The 22,489-nt window shown below is 40.0% G+C and overlaps 2 protein-coding genes across 2 annotated transcripts in view; both read left to right on the top strand.

The window, feature by feature from the left end:
• Window positions 1-266: 266 nt before the first annotated feature.
• On the top strand, window positions 267-5,659 carry LOC111978232 (fructose-bisphosphate aldolase A). The gene is made up of 7 exons (XM_024008180.3): window positions 267-354; window positions 1,755-1,873; window positions 2,286-2,552; window positions 2,973-3,133; window positions 4,131-4,389; window positions 4,695-4,894; window positions 5,171-5,659. The coding sequence occupies exons 2-7, from the start codon at window positions 1,762-1,764 to the stop codon at window positions 5,261-5,263; spliced, it is 1,092 nt and encodes a 363-aa protein (XP_023863948.1). The 5' UTR covers window positions 267-354; window positions 1,755-1,761; the 3' UTR covers window positions 5,264-5,659.
• Window positions 5,660-6,866: 1,207 nt separating this feature from the next.
• Window positions 6,867-22,489, top strand: part of LOC111977683 (integrin alpha-X) — an 86,840-nt gene continuing 71,217 nt past the window's right edge. Inside the window, 12 exon segments of the mRNA XM_070448383.1 lie at window positions 6,867-6,972; window positions 11,013-11,121; window positions 12,378-12,481; window positions 12,959-13,029; window positions 13,160-13,274; window positions 13,626-13,753; window positions 14,316-14,458; window positions 14,582-14,732; window positions 18,403-18,553; window positions 19,287-19,360; window positions 19,542-19,665; window positions 19,744-19,877. Of these exon segments, the coding sequence (XP_070304484.1) occupies window positions 6,930-6,972; window positions 11,013-11,121; window positions 12,378-12,481; window positions 12,959-13,029; window positions 13,160-13,274; window positions 13,626-13,753; window positions 14,316-14,458; window positions 14,582-14,732; window positions 18,403-18,553; window positions 19,287-19,360; window positions 19,542-19,665; window positions 19,744-19,877 (1,347 nt within the window). The 5' untranslated portion in view covers window positions 6,867-6,929.

Genomic DNA, 22,489 nt, shown 5'->3' with positions numbered 1-22,489 from the left:
CGCACTACTGTAAGTCGCTTTAGATAAAACTGTTTGCTAAATGGCATATATCATATAATTTAATGTGCACCCACTCTTATTTGTTCTCCTCACCATCTCCTGCTCATCGCCCATTGATTCCCTCTTTGCCCTTTCCCAGATAGCATGGGACGCCTAGCTGCGTTACACTAGCACGTTTTTTTTAATGTCACCGCCCTTCTCCGGTTGCTTGCCATTCTTTTTTTAGCCGGCGYCTGAAATGTGAGGGGTCACAATAGGAGGATAAAAAGTGTCCCAAGCGGGCCAGGAGGTTGTCGCGAACTTTAGTCGGATCTTCTCCCCTCTCTTCTCCCAGCTCTCCTCCAACCCTCCAAGGTAAATTAATCGAATCATATCTCAATAAGAGGGAAATTCATAATTTTTCCCCCAACATTTATATCTTACTAAGATATTTATCATATCTTAATAAGAATAAAAGCATGTATTTATTTWWWWAAATCTAGGATAGCTCTGGCTYCTTGTACTTTATATTGTGTGTGATATAGAATTGAAAGAGCACTGCAAACAGTGTATGCTGGCATTATAAAACGTATATGAAACTGCAAGAGCAAATGCACGAGTAGAATTTTCTAGCATTGTTGTTATTATACGATCAAATGGTGCATCAATGCTAATCAACATTTTATGCATGCATTAGACACATCTCTATGCTAAAAACATTCCTAAAAAGATGAATCTCTWAAATGCTCACTCAGGCTAGCATACCACAATGTTGCTTTGCTACATTAGGTATCATTATTTCTTTGCTTTACGCTAGCCTGCTTCGACCAAAAAGTGGAAATTACTCACTAATTGTTTTTACTCACGCTGCACACTTTTAACTTAGCCTATACTGTACTTAACTGTACTGTACTAAAGCTACAGCACATAATGTTATCTATATAGATCTGAGTTAGCGACTGAAGGAGGCCCCACACATGCACACACAGTACCCTTCTACATAACCACTCTGAGAGAAACACGAGGTGCTTTGGTAACAGCTGCTGTGTTCCAATGTTTATATTTAGTTTGACCTATTGGATTGAGTGGTACTGTAACAAGACAGGGTTGGATAAAGGAGGTGTAGTGTGAGTAGTGGAGGGGAGAGGAGGGGGGAGCAGCCAATGGAAAGGTCAGGGTTAAGAGAGACTAGAAAATGGAAAAAGTCATTCACATGCCTATCATGGCTGTGGGGGTGGCTGCTGCAACAGATACCAGAGCTTAACATGCAGTAGGCAGGTGTGCAAATTATAGACAGAAAGACAGACAACAGTCACACAGCAATCTCAAATGGACAGACATACAGACAGGCAACCACAGCACTCTCAAACAGACAGACAACAACAGTCATWTAACTCTCTCAAACTGACAGATAGAGAAACAGATTATGGGGCATGTTAAGCCTATATATTACAAGAGAGGAAGACAGACAAAAAGAGTACATTCGAATGACGTACAGACAATCACCCAAACGGACAGACGCAAACACTTGCCACTTTCTTCATCCACAGCTTACTTCCCTTTTCTTTGAACCTTTCCACATACTGTAATTTTACGGTAAAAGTAGTCTACACTCTTTTCACGTCACTGACTGCTTTTCATGAAATATACCTTTGTTTATTTGCTACTTATCTATTTCTGTATGCGCTTCTGTGTATCTCAAGCCCTCCCCCCCCCCCCCCCCCCCTCAGAATTTTAAACATTGTCACCCCACTCTTTCACTTCCTTCTGATAAGAGTCAAAATGCCTCACGCGTTCCCCTTCCTCACTCCTGATCAGAAGAAGGAGCTCAGTGACATCGCTCTCAAGATTGTCGCCAAGGGCAAGGGAATCCTCGCCGCTGACGAGTCTACCGGTACGCAAAGCTGGCCAACAGAAACTGGTTGCACACACAATATTAAACACACACACACACACCTATGGAAAGAAAATGCACCCATATTTTATGACATGCAAAMACATACTCATAATCAGATCAACTACATTGTCACAATGTACACAATGAGTGTTTTTTCACCTTATTATAACTTCTTCAAAACATTTCATGAGAACCAACAAGTAATACCACACTTCAGCTTAAAATGCTACAACCGTTTCATAGTTCAGTTCAAGTTCATTTTATTTCATTCACATGGCTAAGGACAATTGAACTACTGATTTGTGCAAATTCGGGAATTCAGTTTAACCAAAGAGATATAACATAATATTTGTTCTATTTCATTCTGTGAGTCTAACCCTCATTCCCTATCTCTCTTTCCCCCCAACAGGCAGCGTTGCCAAGCGCTTCCAGAGCATCAATGCTGAGAACACTGAGGAGAACAGGAGGCTGTACCGTCAGCTCCTCTTCACCGCCGACGATCGCGCCGCCCCTTGCATTGGTGGCGTCATCTTCTTCCACGAGACCCTGTACCAGAAGACCGATGCCGGCAAGACCTTCCCCGAGCACGTCAAGTCCAGAGGCTGGCTTGTAGGCATCAAGGTTGACAAAGGTGTTGTCCCCCTCGCTGGAACCAACGGAGAGACCACCACCCAGGGTAAGGAGGAAGAATAGGAAGAATCGATGGCATTRCCCACTAATGGGAATACATACATACAGTACAACAACATACAATAATTTGTTTATAAGATCAAAAATGATTATATATTATTCCAACCTAGCTAGAATACTCAGTGGCCTAGTGACCTAATGGTTAGAMTGTCCTCCCTGAGATTGGAAGGTTGTGAGTTCAATCCCTAGTTGGGTCATACTGAAGACTGTAAAAATGGGACCTATACATCTTCACTTGGCACTCAGCAATAAGGAGATAGATTGGGGGTAAGGCTCTGCAATAGACTACTGTCCTGGGCATGTACTTGTACATCAAGGTGCCTTGAGATAGGTTCTGGTTRGCACAAGCCAAGATACCATACTCATCTCTATTTTCTCTCCCTGCCTCAATCCATTTCTCCGTCAGGTCTGGATGGCCTGTATGAGCGTTGCGCCCAGTACAAGAAGGACGGTTGTGACTTCGCCAAGTGGCGTTGTGTGCTGAAGATCACCTCCACCACCCCCTCCCGCCTGGCCATCATGGAGAATTGCAATGTCTTGGCTCGTTATGCCAGTATCTGCCAGATGGTAAGAATCACACAACCCWTTCTTAAGGCCTCAGGGGGTCTTGTTAGTTCATTAGCTCAGGTAGTTAAAGCACATTGCCACCAATGGCAAGGTTGTGGGTGCAATTATCCTATGGCCCACAAGTTACCTTAGAATCATTGACTCTTTTGAAACATGTGGGTTAAAACTTTCATGAAATAAGCAATTKTAAATGTATTAAATTCTTATAAATTCCTCAGAAATGATTACAGTTTTATAAAATCACAGTATCAGAAAACATAGGTAAGTGTAGAGCAGGGATGGGCAACTGGCGTCCCCCGGGAGTCAGAGTTTCAACTTACTCTTGCAAGTTAGAATAGTAAAATACACAAAGTGCAAMTTTTTTATTTGGTTGTTCATCAGCAGTTTTTGTTTTGTCAGTCACTGATAGTCAATTAGTCCACGTCAGCTAAATGTATTTAGATTGATGAGTTCATTTAGCAGCCAGCTATTTAAACGTGTTATCATGGTTGAATTACCGGCCGGGGGGCCCCTCTGATTTTGTTAGTCAGTCTCACTCAGATATCCTATTAAAAATGGCTAAATCCTCTCCCCGCCCTAAAATGAGTAGAATTGCATTTAATGAGTTATAAAATTACAGAATCTTCTCTCCGCCCCATGGCAAAATGTATAGAAATGCATCAAACTTGCTTTAAAACAGCAACATTTTCTCTACACCCCATGGCAAAATGTATAGAACTAAAACATTGTCTCTCCACTGTTAAGAGGGGGGCCATTAAAATGTTTTGCTCGTAGGCCGGCGAGCAACTGCAGCCCCTCGTGATGAGTTCAGATTTTTTGTGGCCCCCACCCACATCAAAGTTGCTAATCCATGCTGTAGAGGGATAGAGAGGAAAGATAGGAGGAGAGCCACTCACCACTAAAGCTTTACTGTTTGGACTGTTAACTGTCAAGGTCAACAACATGCACCGTTGGCTAAAAGTGTATTTTAGTACTCATGACCTCTTCCTTCTTCTAGCACGGCATTGTCCCCATTGTTGAGCCCGAGATCCTCCCCGACGGTGACCACGACCTGAAGCGCACCCAGTACGTGACTGAGAAGGTCCTGGCCGCAATGTACAAGGCTCTGTCCGACCACCATGTCTACCTGGAGGGTACCCTCCTGAAGCCCAACATGGTCACTGCCGGACACTCCTGCTCACACAAGTACACCCACCAGGAGATCGCCATGGCCACCGTCACGGCCCTGCGCCGCACCGTGCCCCCAGCAGTTCCCGGTGAGCGGCCGACAACACACTGAATACAACACATTATACAGCACGATACACATATACATTTCTAAACATCCACCTTCACCCTCTCACACTCGATGTTATGACACATTTTCACAAACACAAACTCACTCTCCATGAATATGACACTTTCACATACAGTATGTAGTTACAATATTATATATTTTATTATTGTGTATATTTCACGTACAATTGTGTTGTATGTGGAAATATACAATGTGTTGTTGTATCTTCTTTAGGTAGGTTTTTACAAAACAAATAACCTCTCTTCTTCCTCTCTTCACCCACAGGCGTCACCTTCCTGTCCGGTGGCCAGTCTGAGGAGGAGGCATCCATCAACCTGAACGTCATGAACCAGTGTCCCCTGCACAGGCCATGGGCATTGACTTTTTCCTATGGCCGTGCCCTCCAGGCATCCGCCCTGAAGGCATGGGGTGGCAAACCTGCGAACGGCAAGGCTGCCCAGGAGGAGTTCATCAAGAGAGCTCTGGTATGAATAACCAAATATATTTTTCCATTTTTTTTATTTTTATAGATTTTGCATATATTCCTCGTGACTGTCATATTTTCGGCATTATATGTAAAAAATATAAAATATTGTCATATATTTTGCTCATATTTCAAATGTGATTATTTATGTCTGTACAGAGGCTACATGTTTATATTATAGACGTATAGGAAGCTACAATGTAAATTCCACATTTAGAAAATATCAGCAGAAAACAAGTTTATGTTGTTCTTATGTTGTTATTCTTTCCTTCCACAGGCCAACAGCCTGGCCTGCCAYGGCAAGTATGTCGCTTCCGGAGACAGCACCGCCGCTGGAGAATCACTGTTCGTGGCCAACCACGCTTATTAGGCATGGACACTCACCAGTATCCCTCTCCTAACCCTCCCACCATCTCCCTGTCCCCGCCACCCTCCCCCACATGGGGAGTGCCATGTCTTATTCGGCACCTCCTAAGAAGCCGTCTCTACTCGACCCTCTGCAACATTACTCGTTTGGTACCTCAGTACGGATAAAGAGAGAGAGYAACGGAAACCTTTCTTTGGGCTCTTGCTTCAGAGAGAAGATTACAAAAAAAATGTGTTCTGCCTCCATTCCCTCTCCCTACCATTTCACACCTTTTTTAAGGTGAAGAGATTCCCATCGTTGTGTTTTTACAAAACATGTAATATTATGCCTGGGTCTGTAACACCTAACTCAGTATAATGTTTGTACTGGAGCCATGGAATAAAGTATGTATTCACAATATGTTGCTTTGCTTCCTTCCTTATTGTATTTCAAAGTAACTGACAATTTACGCAACGTCATTGAACATCCTGCTCGGCGCAATGACTACTTCCTATTTATTTAGAATGTACTGTTGGATGTTGATGTCGATACATATTACCATAGAAAAAAAAGCAAGACGAGGGGAGACTGTTTAATGTTGACATTCCAACTCAAAGGCTTTTCTCAAGACCAGTATCACTGAACAATGCACTATAGCAAACAAGAAGGCAAATTCTTACAAATAAGGCATTTGTGAGAATTTATAATAGTAATAACAGAAATTACTGTAAATATTATCAAGAATATCCACCGGGTGATACCAGCAGCCAACAGCAAATAGAGAGCAAAGCAGTTGACCTCAACATGGGGCTGTTATGAAAGTACAAATGAGTCTGTAAAAAAATGGTTGTATATTCTGTTGACTGCATACATTAATTGTGGGAGAATGTGCATACAAAAGTATCCAAATAAAAGTGCTTCATCATAGTCATCTTTATAATAATAATAATAATAATAATAATCATTATCTTCATAAGCATCATCATCATGATCCTCAAACTTGTAAACCTTTATCACACCAGATAAAGAGTAGCAAAACAGATAAATATGGACAAAGCAAGAAGGCCAATTGAGCTACAGTAGACAAAGACAGACAGAAAGTGAAAGAAAGAGAGGAATATTATACATTCAGCTGTGGCACAAACTTTCCTTGAGCTGATGGTGGTACAACGCAAATCGACTCAGAAATACATATAGTATATTATTTGACAAAAACAGAATAATTTCAAACCTTGACTACAATGAGATACGGTCACCTATGCCTCTCTATTTATGCGTGGGAATACTTAGGAAAATATTCCCTAAATTGAAATAAKTTTGATCTGATTCCCTGGTGATTTTACAGTATTTTATGRCAAACAATGAAAAATAATAAATAAATAAAACATTTGTTATTGTTTTTTCCCCAAAATAAAATCACCTGCGAGCCAAATTTGGCCCGCGTGCCGCCTATTGGGGAATCCTGTTATACAGCAAGAGAAAGGGGGAAAGCTAAATGGAGAGAGAGTGGAGAAGATTGGATCAAATATTGTTAGAGTTTCACCCCATCAGTTCAGCTGGTACTTGGAACTATCCAAATAAAGTGTTAACCGAAGCCATTTCCTCTTTATCAAGTTCCTCTTCTCAAACTGGCACAATCTTAAGACCTCAGAACTCAGACCTCTCCTTCCATTTGCGTGTTCATGGGAGCATGACAATGGATTGGATAATACCCCTTTCATTCTACTTATCAGGTAGGCAAAACATATTTACTGTAACATTGCTGGAAATAATAATGTTCAGTTGTAATAATGTTCAGTCCATAGTCTGCCAATATTTTACTTTTTTTGTGTCATTTTTGGTATCATCCAATGACATAAAACATGTACATTTGGAAAGAGGTTGGAAAATAAGTCAGGGAAGCTTCTTTAAATGCGTAGCAATTGGATACTAATCCCAGATGATTGATTGTCTTCCCATACAGAAATGCTTGATAGAGACTATTATACTTTTACACATAAAACTTACTGTTATATATTTACAGTCTTGATCTTGCATCTCCACAGACTACATTTGTGCCAGTTTTTGCAGATCCATTGATATAMTTTAGACATCCTCAGTTCTCACTTGTCATTTTTCCTCCTCGTACAAAACTCCTACAACTACTATTACCTCTACTACTACTAGTACTACTACTACTACAGTAGTGACTTTGGGCTTGCTACACTACTACCAAAGTCCTGTTTCCATAGAAATCTATCTCCATATAKTGTGAGGGTGTAAGTAAATGCAAGCGTACATTTTATGTTGAAACCTTGTGGTAGGAAACTCTATGAAGCCACAGGTTATTTCCTCCCTCAGACCATGTTGGGTTCTCTAGTTCTTTAATAGAGGGCCATACTAGTATTATTGAAAMTGTAGCATGCTTACAGCTATGAACATTTTTCTAAGCTTTTACACATGAAACTTACGTAGTGTAATTATGAACCTGTCCATGATGCATAAACATCAGCCCCTTTATCACATTCATAATGTATTGTAAGACTTGTTACAATATAAGCATTAATTACACTACATGTGCTTGTTATATACAGTACACTGAACAACAATATAAACACAACATGTAAAGTATTGGTCCCATGTTTCATGACATGAAATATAAGATCCCTGAAATGTCCCATACCCACAAAAAGCATATTTGTCTCAAATTRGTTTACATCCCTGTTAGTGASCATWTATCCTTTGCCAAGATAATCCATCCACCTGACAGGTGTGGCATATCAAGAAGATGATTAAACAGCATGATCAATACACAGGTGCACACTGTGCTGGGGACAATAAAAGGCCACTCTAAAATGTTTTATCACACAACACAATGCCACAGATGTCTCAAGTTTTGAGGGAATGTGCAGTTAGCATGCTGACTGCAGGAATGTCCACCAGAGCTGTTGCCAGAGAATTACAGTAAATGTTCATTTATCTACCATAAGCTGCCTCCAACATCGTTTTAGAGAATTTGGCAGTATGTCCAACCGTCCCTCACAACCGCAGACCACATGTATGGCGTCATGTGGGCATGCGGTTTGCTGATGTCAACATTGTGAGGGACGTGAGTGCCCCATGTTGGAGGTGTGGTTATGGTGTGGGCAGGCAGGCATAAGCTATGGGTTATGGTGTGGGCAGGAATAAGCTATCACCTCATGTTTCAGTATGATAATACACAGCCCCYTGTTGCAAGTACCTGTACACAATTCCTGGAAGCTGTAAATATCCCAGTTCWTCCATGGCCTGCATACTCACCAGTCACGTCACCCATTGAGAATGTTRGGGATGCTCTGGATCGACATGTACAACACCATGTTCCAGTTCTCACTTATATTCAGCAACTTCGTACAGCCCTTTAAGAGGAGTGGGACAACATTCCACAGGCCACAATCAACAGCCTGATCAACGTTATGTTAAGGAGATGTGTCGCGCTGCATGAGGCAAATGATGGTCACACCAGATACTTACTGTTTTTTTGATCCACGCCCCTAAACTTTTTTTTAAGGTATCTMTGACCAAGAGATGCATATCTGTATTCCCAGTCATGTAAAATCCATAGTTTAGGGCKTAATTTATTTATTTAAATTGACTGATTTCCCTTATAAACTATAACTCAGTAAAATCTTTGAAATTGTTACATGTTGCGATAATATATTTGTTCAGTATATTTTGCCAAATGGTTTAGTGCGTGGGTGTACTGTGTTGCAACTTGTCACCAAGAGGTCATCAATTCATGCATGTAAATGCTTATTAGACATCAGTGTTGTGTTTGAGATGACCTAAAGCGAGACCGATTCAACACCGGAGGGATTCGAGTCTGAGTCAAGACCACGACCGGGGGGGGGGACAAGAGGTCCGAGACCGAGTCAAGAATGAGACCAGAAAAATGAGTCCAATTCAAGAACATGTTTGGAATTTTATCGCCAACATAATAGGAGTGTCCAGTATTTCTGTGATCATAATTCAGAAGAAGATACAGATTCTTTAGACATTCAGAATGGTGAAAAAATGCATGCTCAGGGCAAATGAAGCCACTCGACAAATTATTACTAACCCAAAAACAGTGGGGAACAATGTGGGCCTTCTACGCTTTCAGAGAAAGACTAAGGATTTATAAAATAATAACATTTGTAATAATTAGATTATTCTTTTCAAAGATGTTCTAATTTAATCTCTTCAGTTTTTGTTGGAAAGGAAAGAGAAGATTAAAAAAAGATGCAATAAGGATGTTATATGGTGGTTTATGGTCATTGGCTAGTTGTTCAGAAGCTTGATAGAAGGCATCTGCCATCTGCCTGTATTAGGGCAAAACGTTGGAGTGACAGTGGAGTCAACCAATCACATTGACTTCACATTAACAAAAGCTAGCTAGATAGACCATGYGAAAACGTATGGAAACGTCTGCCTTCGAGTAATAGTTGTACATTTTGATTGGGAAATGCTAGCCTAATGGTTGTGTTTTTGTATTCTTAAGATTTTGARCTAATGGCTTATTATGTCKGAGTGAATGGACTGCTTATGCTGTGTGTGACTGCTGTCTTTRCATCTGCCATATGCAGTGGTGTTGTGGTGTCTGGAGAAGTGGGTTKTTTGTGAAGGAAATGCGCCCTGTGTGAAAAATCCTTTGTCTTCCTATAGATTTGTCTGATTTTCACTCTCAAATAATAAAAAATWAAAAAATGTATGTTCTAAGTCCACAACAATGCTTKAACCATATCAGGAGACTGTTTTTGAGGTCTGGGAGATTGTAGTTGCTCTTTAATTCGAATGAGCAAAACAAATGCTCRCCCCATTGATACAAATCAACATTATATCATTCTGTCAGGTAGACCTACATTTRTGTCAACATTTTATTGGYAAGGTTTTTGGGGAAAACCTTTAYAAATGTTCATGACGAATGAATTGMGCATCGKAAATAGCCTACTAACCAAGATTACGGACCAAACTTTTTCAATACCTGGTTTGCATACTGATTGTTGTCTTAGTTAGCATTTACTGGTCGATACCAGAAGTTGAAACGTCTTTCCTACCTACCAGGTGCCGATGTCYTTATTTTGTGAGCTGCTCCATGCAACAACCAGTTGAGAGCAGCACACTCTTTCTGCCTGCAAATGATATTCAGTAGGGTGGAAGGGTAGCTTAGTGGTTAGAGTGTTGGACTAGTAACCGAAAAGTTGCAAGATCAAATCCCCAAGCTGACAAGGTCAGCCCCTGAACAAGGCAGTTAACCTGTTCCTAGGCTGTCATTGAAAATAAGAATTTGTTTAAACTGACTTGCCTAGTTAAATACATAATACTGTTGAAATTAGGCTATTTGTGCTCCAGATGTGAATATATTTCATGTCCTTTGCGATTGTGTAGGCTACTTTGTGCATGTTTTTCTGTTGTCCTCCATAATTAATAAGTCGTATACCTCCACTACACTACTTCAATACACAACAGTAGGGATTAAGTAATGAGTATAGGCAATGCCCACTGAAAAAAAGTGGGTATAGGGTGTATACCTGTGTATATCCTCCACTCAGTGGCGGTTGGTCCTGCCTCATCTTAAATGGCACCAACCGCCACTGAGTGGAGGATATACACTAGCTGTCCACTAGCTGTCCCAGTCAAGTTTATGAGACCGATTTTTGAGATCGGTTTCAATATCTTACACTCTTAAATAGATTATCATACATGTTTTGAAAGAAAATGTGGAATGTTTGGGTTGTGGTAATGCTCTTTCTGATATATTGTCTCCTCTGCTTAGTGCCTCAAGGTGCTTTGGCTTTTAACATTGACCCAGTTGCTTGGAAGTATGTCAGCAAACCTGCTGCTGCTGGGTTTGGATACAAGGTGGTACAGAATAGCCCAGAAAGGTAAGAAAAAGCATATGGAGACAAGTCTAGTGACTWGGTTTGACCTTTTCTTTCTTTTTCAAAAATGTAATTTTCCTCATTGGCCAGTGTATTAGGTACACGGAAATGGTTCGTAGTGGCTTGCTATATAAATCAGGCAGACACGCATCAAGGTATTCAGTTACTGTTCGATTGAATGTTCGAATGGGAAAAAAAGAAGTGACCTAAGCGACTTTGAGCATGGTATGAGCGATGGTGCCAGGTGTGCCGGTCCCAAGTATCTCAGAAACGTCCGGCCTCCTGGGCATTTCACGCACGAGAATGGTGCTATGAACAAAAAAACATCCAGCCAGTGGCAGTCCTGTGGGTGAAAACAGCTCATTGATGAGAGGTCGAAGGAGAATGGCAAGAATCATGCAAGCTAACAGGAGCGACACAAAGAGGCAAATAATGCAGTACAACAGTGTTGTGCAGAACAGCATCTCAGAACTCACAACCCATCGGTCCTTGTCATGGATGGGCTATTGCAGCAGATGACTACACAGCTAAAAACAAGAAGTGGCTCCAGTGGGCACGTGATCAGCAACACTGGACAATTGAGGAGTGGAAAAACATTGCCTGGTCCGACAAATCCCAGTTCCTGTTGCGTCAGGATTTGGCCGTAAGCAGCATGAGTCTATGGGATGACATCCATACAAGCATTAAAACACTATTTTTACCTCAACATAGTGTGAAATACACATATAAATAATAGCCTAAATGTTGACACATTTTTCTGTGGGGCAATGAGGAGATTCGGGATTTTTCCCCCACGGCACCTTTCCCCTACGTGTTTCCATGCCATTTCCATTGTTTTGGTCGAGTTCCATTGACTTCTTTACTGCATCTATGTTGTGTTGTAGAACAGCTGACTGAAGACCAGGCATTCAGATCAAACAGATGAGACTTTGTGACTTGTCAGAGAAATATTAGCAAGGCTAAGCAAGGCTAGCTATAGCTGCAAGGCTAAAACAAAATGTTAGCGCATTGTTCTCRGATTGGCTAAATGGATCAGTCTCGTAGCAAAAATTTTGCTCAAGATTTGACATGTTGAAACTTGGAAACTCCAGCAGCCGTCTTGAGACGTTCTAAAACTAGACCGTTCAGATCAAGTAAACTTTGTTCTAAATCTGTATAAAAATGTCTTCATGCGTCTTATGTATCTGAAATTGGCTTCATCATTTTTGGTGTTGTATTTTTGTCAATTAKTATAACATAAACACACCTTTGACCTCTAGGTTGCTTATAAGTGCCCCCCTGGAGSAGTATACGCAAAATAGGAGGGGACAGGTTTACCAATGTCTGGTCAGAGATTCATTTTGCAAACCATTGTCAATACAAGGTATGTATGGTAGAATATACTACTCAAATATGTCTGTTCATTAGGAATGGGACATTTCTTGATTACTGTTGAGCCTACCTGTGTTGTCGGATGAAAACCTTGTAATTCTATTGTTGCCAATGATTAATGAAATCAGTTACTTCCCTAAATGTACTATAAACATTATATGACTCTAGGACTAACAAAATGTATTCAAAATAGCTTTTGAAGTTTGATAATTGTATGGTTGTTAACAGTAAAATATGGCCGTTTTTTCCATTTGCTAAAAAGTTTATATTTTGGAGATATGAGGTTTTCATCTGACAGTGACAATAGACTTCTGTAGAATAAGAGATGAGTTGAGAGACGGTACTTGACTAATCTCTAACAAGAAAATCGAATAATATATATTTTTTTTGGGGGGGGGGGGGTGTCTAACAATACAAATACAAATCTAAGATGTTTATACCACAAATTCTCCCCTGTTGTGTTTTAAAGTGCCCAGTCATGGGATCAATATGTCTCTTGGTTTGTCAATGACAAAGGATCCAGAGTCACTAAACACCATGGTGAGTGGAATGTGTGTTCACGTCTTAGCCATATTGATGAAAAACCACAAGGACATAATCAAATTGGTGCATTGCTTTTCGTGATTATTATCATTTTGTTCATCATCTCCCCACCTTCTGTTCCTTATAGGTATGCGGACCAACCATCCCAAGAGAGTGCAAAACCATCACCACCTACAACGGGATGTGCTTTGAAATTGACCCAAGTCTTAAAGTGGGACAACCTGTCCCTTCATCTCTGGAAGGTAATCCAAGGTTGTATTAAGGTAGTCGGGTTGGTTGAGTCAACATAGGTTTCATAAACAGACTTTCAAATCTTAAATATATTAAAATAAAATAGACCTATTGTGGTACAGATGTTGTCTTTTTTGTGTGTGTCACGCCACAGCACGCCACATAATTATGGAGGGTTATCAGTGCCAATTCTTAAATGCAATGCTTAAATGTTAAATTGCAATGTGACAATGACAAACGCAATGCCTAAATATTACATTGCATTTATGCATTTACATGAAGGACTAATGGTTTGGGTCTCTGCCATTTGACTTCACATTATTTTTGCTCTGTTTTGCTCTTTTTCTGTACATTTTGACCAGAATGTCCTGGGCAAACAGACATAGCCTTTCTATTGGATGGTTCAGGAAGTGTTCATGGAAGTGATTTTGAAAAAATGAAAACCTTCGTGAAAGATCTGATCAAGGAATTTCTGGGAAGGGATACTAAGGTAAGAACTARTTTTACATGTTATTATAGAAAGAAAGATCTGATCAGGGAATTTCTGGGAAGGGATACTAAGGTAAGAACTACTTTTACATGTTATTATAGAAAGAAAGCTAAAAGATGCACTGTTTTAATTGCATTCATTGGTGATTACTCAAAATATCATTGGTGATTAGGGTTGAGGTCGGGAAAAAAATCATATATTTTCAATGATTTCTCAATAACCTGAAAAGGAGAAGCTATTTATCATCCTTTTGTTTTATTCAAATCACTCTGAATTGAGTGACTTCAATTATAATTGACCACAACCCTGATATTGCTCATATTAACAATATTTAGTCAAATATGCAACATGTAGTTATTCGTTTATGTAGACTGGCAATTGTATTTGTTATGACGAGATCAACAATACAAATGTCACTGAGGTATTCATATGACTAAGCTTCTTGTTGGTATTCTGTGTCTCCATTATACTGATAGATGCAGTCACTACTACAGTATTTTTTGCTCATCCTTATCAAGGGTGTCAATAATTTTGGACACACCTGTTCCCTTTCTTTTTACAGTTTGCAGTTGCCCAGTATTCAAGATATTGCACTATACATTTTGACTTAAATTCGTTTAAAGTCATGAATTGGGATAATCAAGTGAGTAGTATTCGTCAACAAGGTGGAGGGACTTACACGGCAGCATCCATCAAAAAAGTTGTGTAAGTGCATAATATTTACAGTATATAGACATATTACAGTATATTTCCCCATAGAGTCAACATACAGAATATTACCATACAACATTTTAAAAAGTTAATCTACAACCTTTTCTGATCAAAAAGCCAAGATGTCTTTTCAACGAGTYGAGGATCCAGACCAAAGGCAAAGAAGATCTTGATAGTCATTACAGATGGAGAATCAAATGACAGCGAGATGCTGGGGAAGGCAGCCTCTGAGGCTGAAGCAAAAAACATTATTCGATTTGCCATTGGGGTAAGTTGTTTGCCTCACTGTGTTTCTTTGTACACCATTCTACGCAAAATTGTTCCCAACGTTCGCTGGAATAATTATCGGACCAAGCTGCAGCGTGATATGGTTTCCACATATTATTTATTAGAAATGCACAAAACAACAAAGAAAGAACGAAACAAACAACGAACCGTAACAAAGAYGTGTAACATACACTAACTCAAAACAATATCCCATAAAACACAAGTGGAAAAAATGCTACTTAAATATGATCCCCAATTAGAGACAATGATAGCCAGCTACCTCTAATTGGGAATCATACCAAACACCAACATAGAAAAACTAAACTAGAACCACACATAGAAAATAATAGGTCACGCCCTGACCTACTATACCATAGAAAAACAAAAGCTCTCTATGGTCAGGGCGTGACAAAAATAATATATTCTTTAACTTCTTATGGCTGCAGGGGCAGTATTGAGTAGCTTGGATGAAAGGTGCCCAGAGGTGCCCAGAGTAAACGGCCTGCTCCTCAGTCCCAGTTGCTAATATATGCATATTATTATTAGTATTGGATAGAAAACACTCTGAAGTTTCTAAAACTGTTTGAATGATGTCTGTGAGTATAACAGAACTCATATGGCAGGCAAAAACCTGAGAAGAATTCCAAACAGGAAGTGGGAAATCTGAGGTTGGTCAATTTTCAACCCAGCCCCTATTGAATACACAGTGGGATATTGGTTATGTTGCACTTCCTAAGTCTTCCACTAGATTTCAACCGTCTTTAGAAACTTGAATGAGGCTTCTACTGTGTTGTGGAGCCGGATGGGAGCTGTTTGAGTCAGTGGTCTGGCAGAGAGCCAGGTCCTGGTCATGCGCATTTCACATGATAGCGACCTGCGTTCCATGGCTTTTCTACAGACATAGGAATTCTCCGGTTGCAACGTTATTGAAGATTTATGATAACAACATCCTAAAGATTGATTCTATACTTAGTTTGACAAGTTTCTTCGACCTGTAATATAACTTTTTGAAGTTTTCGTCCGACGTTCGGCTGGACCTGCACGAGTGTTTGGATTTGTGTACTAAATGCGCTAACAAAAGTAGCTACTTGGACATAAATAATGGACATTATCGAACAAATCAAGCATTAATTGTGGAACTAGAATTCCTGGGAGTGCATTCTGATGAAGATCGTTGATCTGTTGACTCCAACATGGCGGATAATTATTTATTTTTTTGAGCGCCGTCTCAGATTATTGCATGGTTTGCTTTTTTCGTAAAAAAAATTGAAATCTGACACAGCGGTTGCATTAAGGAGAGGTATATCTATATTTCCATGTCTAACAATTGAATTTATCGACATTTATAATGAGTATTTCTGTAAAATGATGTGGCTCTCTGCAATATCACCGGATGTTTTTGGAACTAGTGAACGTAACGCGCCAATGTATACTGAGATTTTTTTATATAAATATGAACTTTATCAAACAAAACATACATGTATTGTGTAACATGAACTCCTATGAGTGTCACCTGATGAAGATCATCAAAGGTTAGTGATTCATTTTATCTCTATTTGTGCTTTTTGTGACTCCTCTCTTTGGTTGGAAAAATGGCTGAATTTTTCTGTGAGTTGGTGGTGACCAAACATAATCGTTTGTGGTGCTTTCGCTATAAAGCCTATTTGAAATCAGACACTGTGGTGGGATTAACAACAAGATGACCTTTAAAACGGTATAAGATAAATGTATGTTTGAGGAATTTTAATTATGAAATTTGTTGTTTTGAATTTGGCCCTGCACTTTCACAGGCTATTGTCATATCGATCCCGTTAACGGGATTGCAGCCCTAAGATTTTTTTTTTTTTAATTATCAATTGATCAATGCCTCTTTTGTATTCAGTTTTTGTGTCACAGGTCACGATACAACGGTTTAACACGCCAACTTAGTTGTCCTGTGCAGCACATTTTTATTACATTTAAATAGACTTTATAGACTTAAAATCACAATATTTGCATTTTTTGTTCATTAATATACAGTTGAAGTCGGAAGTATACTATACTTAGGTTGGAATCATTAAAATCTTTTTCAACCACTCCACAAATGTATTGTTAACAAACTATAGTTTGGCAGTCGGTAAAGACATCTACTTTGTGCATGACACAAGTCATTTTTCCAACAATTGTTTGCAGACAGATTATTTCACTTATAACTTACTGTGTACAATTCCAGTGGGTCAGAAGTTTACATAAATAAATTGACTGTGCCTTTAAACAGTTTGGAAAAATCCTGAAAATGATGTCATGGCTTTAGAAGCTTCTGATAATTTATGTCAATTAGCCTGAGTCAATTGGAGGTGTACCTGTGGATGTATTTCAAGGCCTACACTCAAATTCAGTGCCTTTTGCTTGACATCATGGGAGAATCAAAAGAAATCAGCAAGACCTCAGAAAAAATGTAGACCTCCACAAGTCTGGTTCATCATTGGGAGCAATTTCCAAACGTCTGAAGGTACACGTTCATCTGTAAAAAGAATAGTACGCAAGTTTAACACATGGGACACGCAGCCGTCATACCGTCAGGAAGGTGACGTGTAATGTCTCTTGAGATGAAACGTACTTTGGTGCGAAAAGTGCAAATCAATCCCAGAACAACAGCAAAGGACCTTGTGAAGATGCTGGAGGAAACAGGTACAAAAGTATCTATATCCACAGTAAAAACGAGTCTATATCGACAAGGAAGAGCAAGGAAGAAGCCACTGCTCCAAAACGCGCATAAAAAAAAGCCAGACTACGGTTTGCAACTGCATGGGGACAAAGATCTGACTTTTTGGAGAAATGTCCTCTGCTCTGATGAAACAAAATAGAACTGTTTGGCCATAATGACCATCTTATGTTTGGAGGAAAAGGGGGAGGCTTGCAAGCCGAAGAAACACCATCCAACCGTGACACGGTGGTGTCAGCATTATTTTGTGGGGGTGCTTTGCTGCAGGAGGGACTGGAGGACTTCACAAAATAGATGGCATCATGAGGAAGGAAAATTATGTGGATATATTGAAGCAACATCTCAAGACATCGTCAGGAAGTTCAAAGCAAATGGGTGTTCCAAATGGACAATGACCAGAATACATCCAAAGTTAAGCAAAATGGCTTAAGGACAACAAAGTCAGAAGTATTGAAGTGGCCATCACAAAGCCCTGACCTCAATCATAGAAAATTTGTGGGTAGAACTTAAAAGCGTGCGCGAGCAAGGAGGCCTACAAACCTGACTCAGTTACATCAGCTCTGTCAGGAAGGGTTCAAACTTCACCCACTATTTGTGGAGCTTGTGAAGGCTACCAGAAAAGTTTGACCCAAGTTAACAATTTAAAGGCAATGCTACCAAAATACTAATTGAGTGTATGTAAACTTTCTGACCCACTGGGAACGTGATGAAAGAAATAAAAGCTGAATAAATCCTTCTCTCTATATTATTCTGACATTCACATTCTTAAAATAAAGTGGTGATCCTAACTGACATAAGACAGGGAATTTTTATTATCGATAATGTAGGATTGTGAAACTGAGTTTAAATGTATTTGGCTAAGGTATATGTAAACTTCGGACTTCAACTGTATAATGCCACTACTCAGAAATTATGATTTTGAATGAACAGCGACTAAGTATCTGTGTCTATTTCTGGATTTTCTCAGGTGGGCGGAGCCTTTTCTTCGTCCTCAGCAAGAAAGGAGTTACAAACAATTGCCTCCTCTCCACCAAGCAACCACATGTTTCAAGTGGGCAGCTTCCAAGCACTTGGCCAAATCAAGGATACATTACAGAACAGCATTTTTCCTATTGAAGGTATGGTTACTTTTCTTGATTTGTCTGTCAAGCCACTATAGTCCTCATCAGTCCACCACACCATTGCAATCTAACTTTTAATGAAGTGTGAATGAGTGTCACGATCGTCTTGCGGTGAGAGAGAGGACCAAGGCGCAGCGTGTGAAAAATACATCTTCTCTTTATTTAGAAGAAGAACAGACGAAACAAAACAACAAATAGACGAACGTGAAGCTATAAACGACTAAGTGCAAACATGCAACATAGACATAGACAATTACCCACAAAACCCAAATGCCTATGGCTGCCTTAAATATGGCTCTCAATCAGAGACAATAAACCACAGCTGCCTCTAATTGAGAACCAATCTAGGCAGCCATAGACATACAAACACCTAGACAAGTCACTGACCCATTAAACGTACAAACCCCTAGACAAACCAAAACACATACATTCCCCATGTCACACCCTGACCTAACTAAAATAATAATGAAAACAAAGATAACTAAGGCCAGGGTGTGACAATGAGGTGTTTACCTATCTTGAATATCTGTCCTGCTAAAGCTTGTATGAGTCTACCWCTACCTTAGTTGATTGTTAACAATAACATAATATGTAACCTACAGGACATACTGTATAATACTAACTCATGTGAATGTTGATAGGAATCAGACCATCTCACACTGTTAAACRACTAACGTGAATGTGATATCTCAGACTGCCATGTTTGTTGACTAGTTTTTCTGTATTGCAGGATCTCAGACTACTGGGGAATCTATACAGATGGAAATGGCCCAGGAGGGATTCAGTGCAGCATACATACCAGGGGTAGGAAAAACTCCCTTGTCCATAAATGGCTCAAGTCCTGCATGCTTTCTCATTGGCTGGCTTGGCTTTCATGCCAAGCACTAATCCTGTTTTCTGGTCACTAATTAAAATATAATTGCATGTAATATAAGTCAAATAAAATGTATAGTCTTCAATAAGTACATTTGCCCATCCTTGCCAGGGAGGATTCCAGATGGGATCTGTTGGAGCCTTCCAATGGAGGGGGGCTTACCAGGAATACACTAGGAGCACTTTAAACCCTACACCACAACAGAGTCTGAACATGGAACCAGATAGCTATATGGGTGAGAAAATCTACTGAAAAAAACACCCAYACGTACACTGTTATTATTGGCTCTGACCCTGTGAATTTCCCACCTCAGGGTACTCCATGGCAGTTGCTAGGACACAGAGTCGCCYGTTTACCATTTTAGGTGCTCCAAGATTTAAACACACTGGACGAGTGGTGGTTCTTCCGTCCAAAGACACAGACAAGCCGATAGAATTTTCTGGACAGGTGTGTACACAACTGAAACATTGTTGACTGAAAATAATGTTGAATATCATAACTTGCATTCTCCAAAAAGGTATGTGGGTAGCAGCAGACCTACAGGTAWATCCTGAACCAGTAGCAAATTGAAAAAGAAAATTATGAAACACAGTGATGCTCCATGATTATTATAGGTGATGGATTCAACCTGAGAATTTTTGTCCAATGAGCTAATGAATGTTGAACAACATTTTAGTTTGTTTGAGATTTGATCAWGTGAAAGCTAACCCGCCCATATGAAAAAAACAACAACAATTGGACTCTGATTCGAACTTCAAGAAACTAGTTGTGAAAATGACCTAATAGAACAGACGATTGGATCTAGGAATATGGTAAATAATGAGCAACCTTGCTAATTGCCACAAGCCACGGTAAATGGTTGAGACATTTTCCCATGGGCAGTTGTGTAGTGATGCCTAGGGAAGTGGGTGTTCCCCTATTTGGCAAAAGAATTGCCCAAATGGCCCGCCCAGTGAAGGAAAGGTGCCCTGTGTAAAATTGCTATGTTTTCCTATAGTTTTATCAGGTTTTCACTCTCAAAATCACACCGTTTTATAGAAAAATTACAAAGATATGTTTGAAGTCCACAARAATGCTTAAACCATATCAGGAGACAGTTCAGTGAGACAGCGTATAGGTCTGCTTATTAATTACCTCTACGTGCGGTCATAGGCTCCGAAAGTTCTGGCAGTGTCATATTTCTTTTGCCTTTAGTGTGGCTGGTGTTACGAGCCAATCCTGGTGACTGACCAATAGGAACACGACAGGCACTGAATATGCAGTCATGTTTACATGACACATCTGAAATCAGGCTACCTGATGGGATTTTGATGAATGCGCAAAATTGTCAATCAAAATAAAGGTTCTACCATAGCGACCATGTTTCTTTGGGGAAACATACAGTTCGGACATACAGTGCTTTCGGAAAGTATTCAGACCCATTCCGTTTTTCCACATTTTGTTACCTTACAGCCTTATTCTAAAATGGATAAAATAAATGTTTTACTCATCAATCTACACACAATACCTCATAATGACAAAGCAAAAACAGGTTTTTAGAAATGTGTAACTATTCAGAGCTTTTGCTATGAGGCTCGAAATTGAGCTCAGGTGCATCTTGTTTCCATTGATCATCATTGAGATGTTTCTAAAACTTGACTGGAGGCCACCTGTGGTAAATGAAATTGATTGGACATGATTTGGAAAGGCACACACCTGTCTATATAAGGTCCCACAGTTGGCAGTGCATGTCAGATCAAAACCAAGCCACMGGGTCTAAGGAATTGTCCGTAGAGCTCCYAGACAGGATTGTGTCAAGGCACAGATCTGGGGAAAGATYCCAAAAAATMTCTGCAGCATTGAAGGTCCCCAAGAACKCAGTGGCATCCATCATTCTTAAATGGGAGAAGTTTGGAGCCARCAAYACTCTTCCTAGAGCTGGCCACCCAGCCAAACTGAGCAATCGGGGGAGCAGGACCTTGGTCAGGGAGGTGACAAAGAACCCAAATGTCTGCAGCACTTCACCAATCAGGCCTTTATGGTAGACTGGCCACTCCTCAGTAWAAGGCACATGACAGYCCACTTGGAGTTTGCCAAAAGGKACCTAAAAMACTCTCAAACCATGTGAAACAAGATTCTCTGGTGTGATGAAACCAAGATTGAACTCTTTGGCCTGAATGTCAAGCGTCACGTCTGGAGGAAARCTGGCACCATCCCTACGGTGAAGTATGGTGGTGGCAGCATCATGCTGTGTAGWTGTTTTTCAGCTCAGGGATTGGGATCGAGGGAAAGATGAARGAAACAAATTATAGAGAGATCCTTGATGAAAACCTGSTCCAGAGTGCTCAGGACATCAGACTGGGGGGAAGGTTCACCTTCTAACAYGACAATGACCCTAAGCATACAGGCAAGACAACGCAGGAGTGGCTACAGGAAGTCTCTGAATGTTCTTGAGTGGCCCAGCCAGAACCRGGTCTTGAACCAATCGAAAATCTCTGGAGAGAACTGAAAATAGCTGTGTAGCAATGCTCCCCATCCAACCTAACAGAGCTWGAGAGGATTTGCAGAGAAGAATGGGCYAAACTGCCCAAATACAGGTGTGCCAAGCTTGTAGCGTCATACCCAAGAAGACTCAAGGCTGTAATCGCTGCTAAAGTTGCTTCAACAAAGTACTGAGTAAAGGGTCTGAATACTTATATTTTTAAATGTTCATCATTTTGCAAGTATTTCTGAAAAACAGTTTTTCTTTGTCATTATGAGGTATTGTGTGTAGATAGATGAGGGGGAAAAAACAGTTGAATCCATTTTAGAATAAGGCTGTAACATAACATAATGTGGAAAAAGTCAATGGGTCTGAATACTTTTGAAATGTACCGTATAAAGTTTGAATGTGACAAATATTTCTAAGATGCATACTTTCAGTTTTTCCGAACTCYGCTTAATCATTACAACAATTATAGCTGCTTTTAGCAACGCAGGTGTATTTACATACTCTAGTGTTGATCKCTATTGTATTGGGTTGCACATAAACAGTCCGCGGGAAGCCAAAAGTTCAATTCAATTTCATTTCAACTTACTGT

This window comes from Salvelinus sp. IW2-2015, linkage group LG18 (assembly GCF_002910315.2).
Source record: "Salvelinus sp. IW2-2015 linkage group LG18, ASM291031v2, whole genome shotgun sequence".
Classification (NCBI taxonomy): Eukaryota; Metazoa; Chordata; class Actinopteri; order Salmoniformes; family Salmonidae; genus Salvelinus; species Salvelinus sp. IW2-2015.
This window is presented reverse-complemented; position numbering and strand designations above follow the sequence as displayed.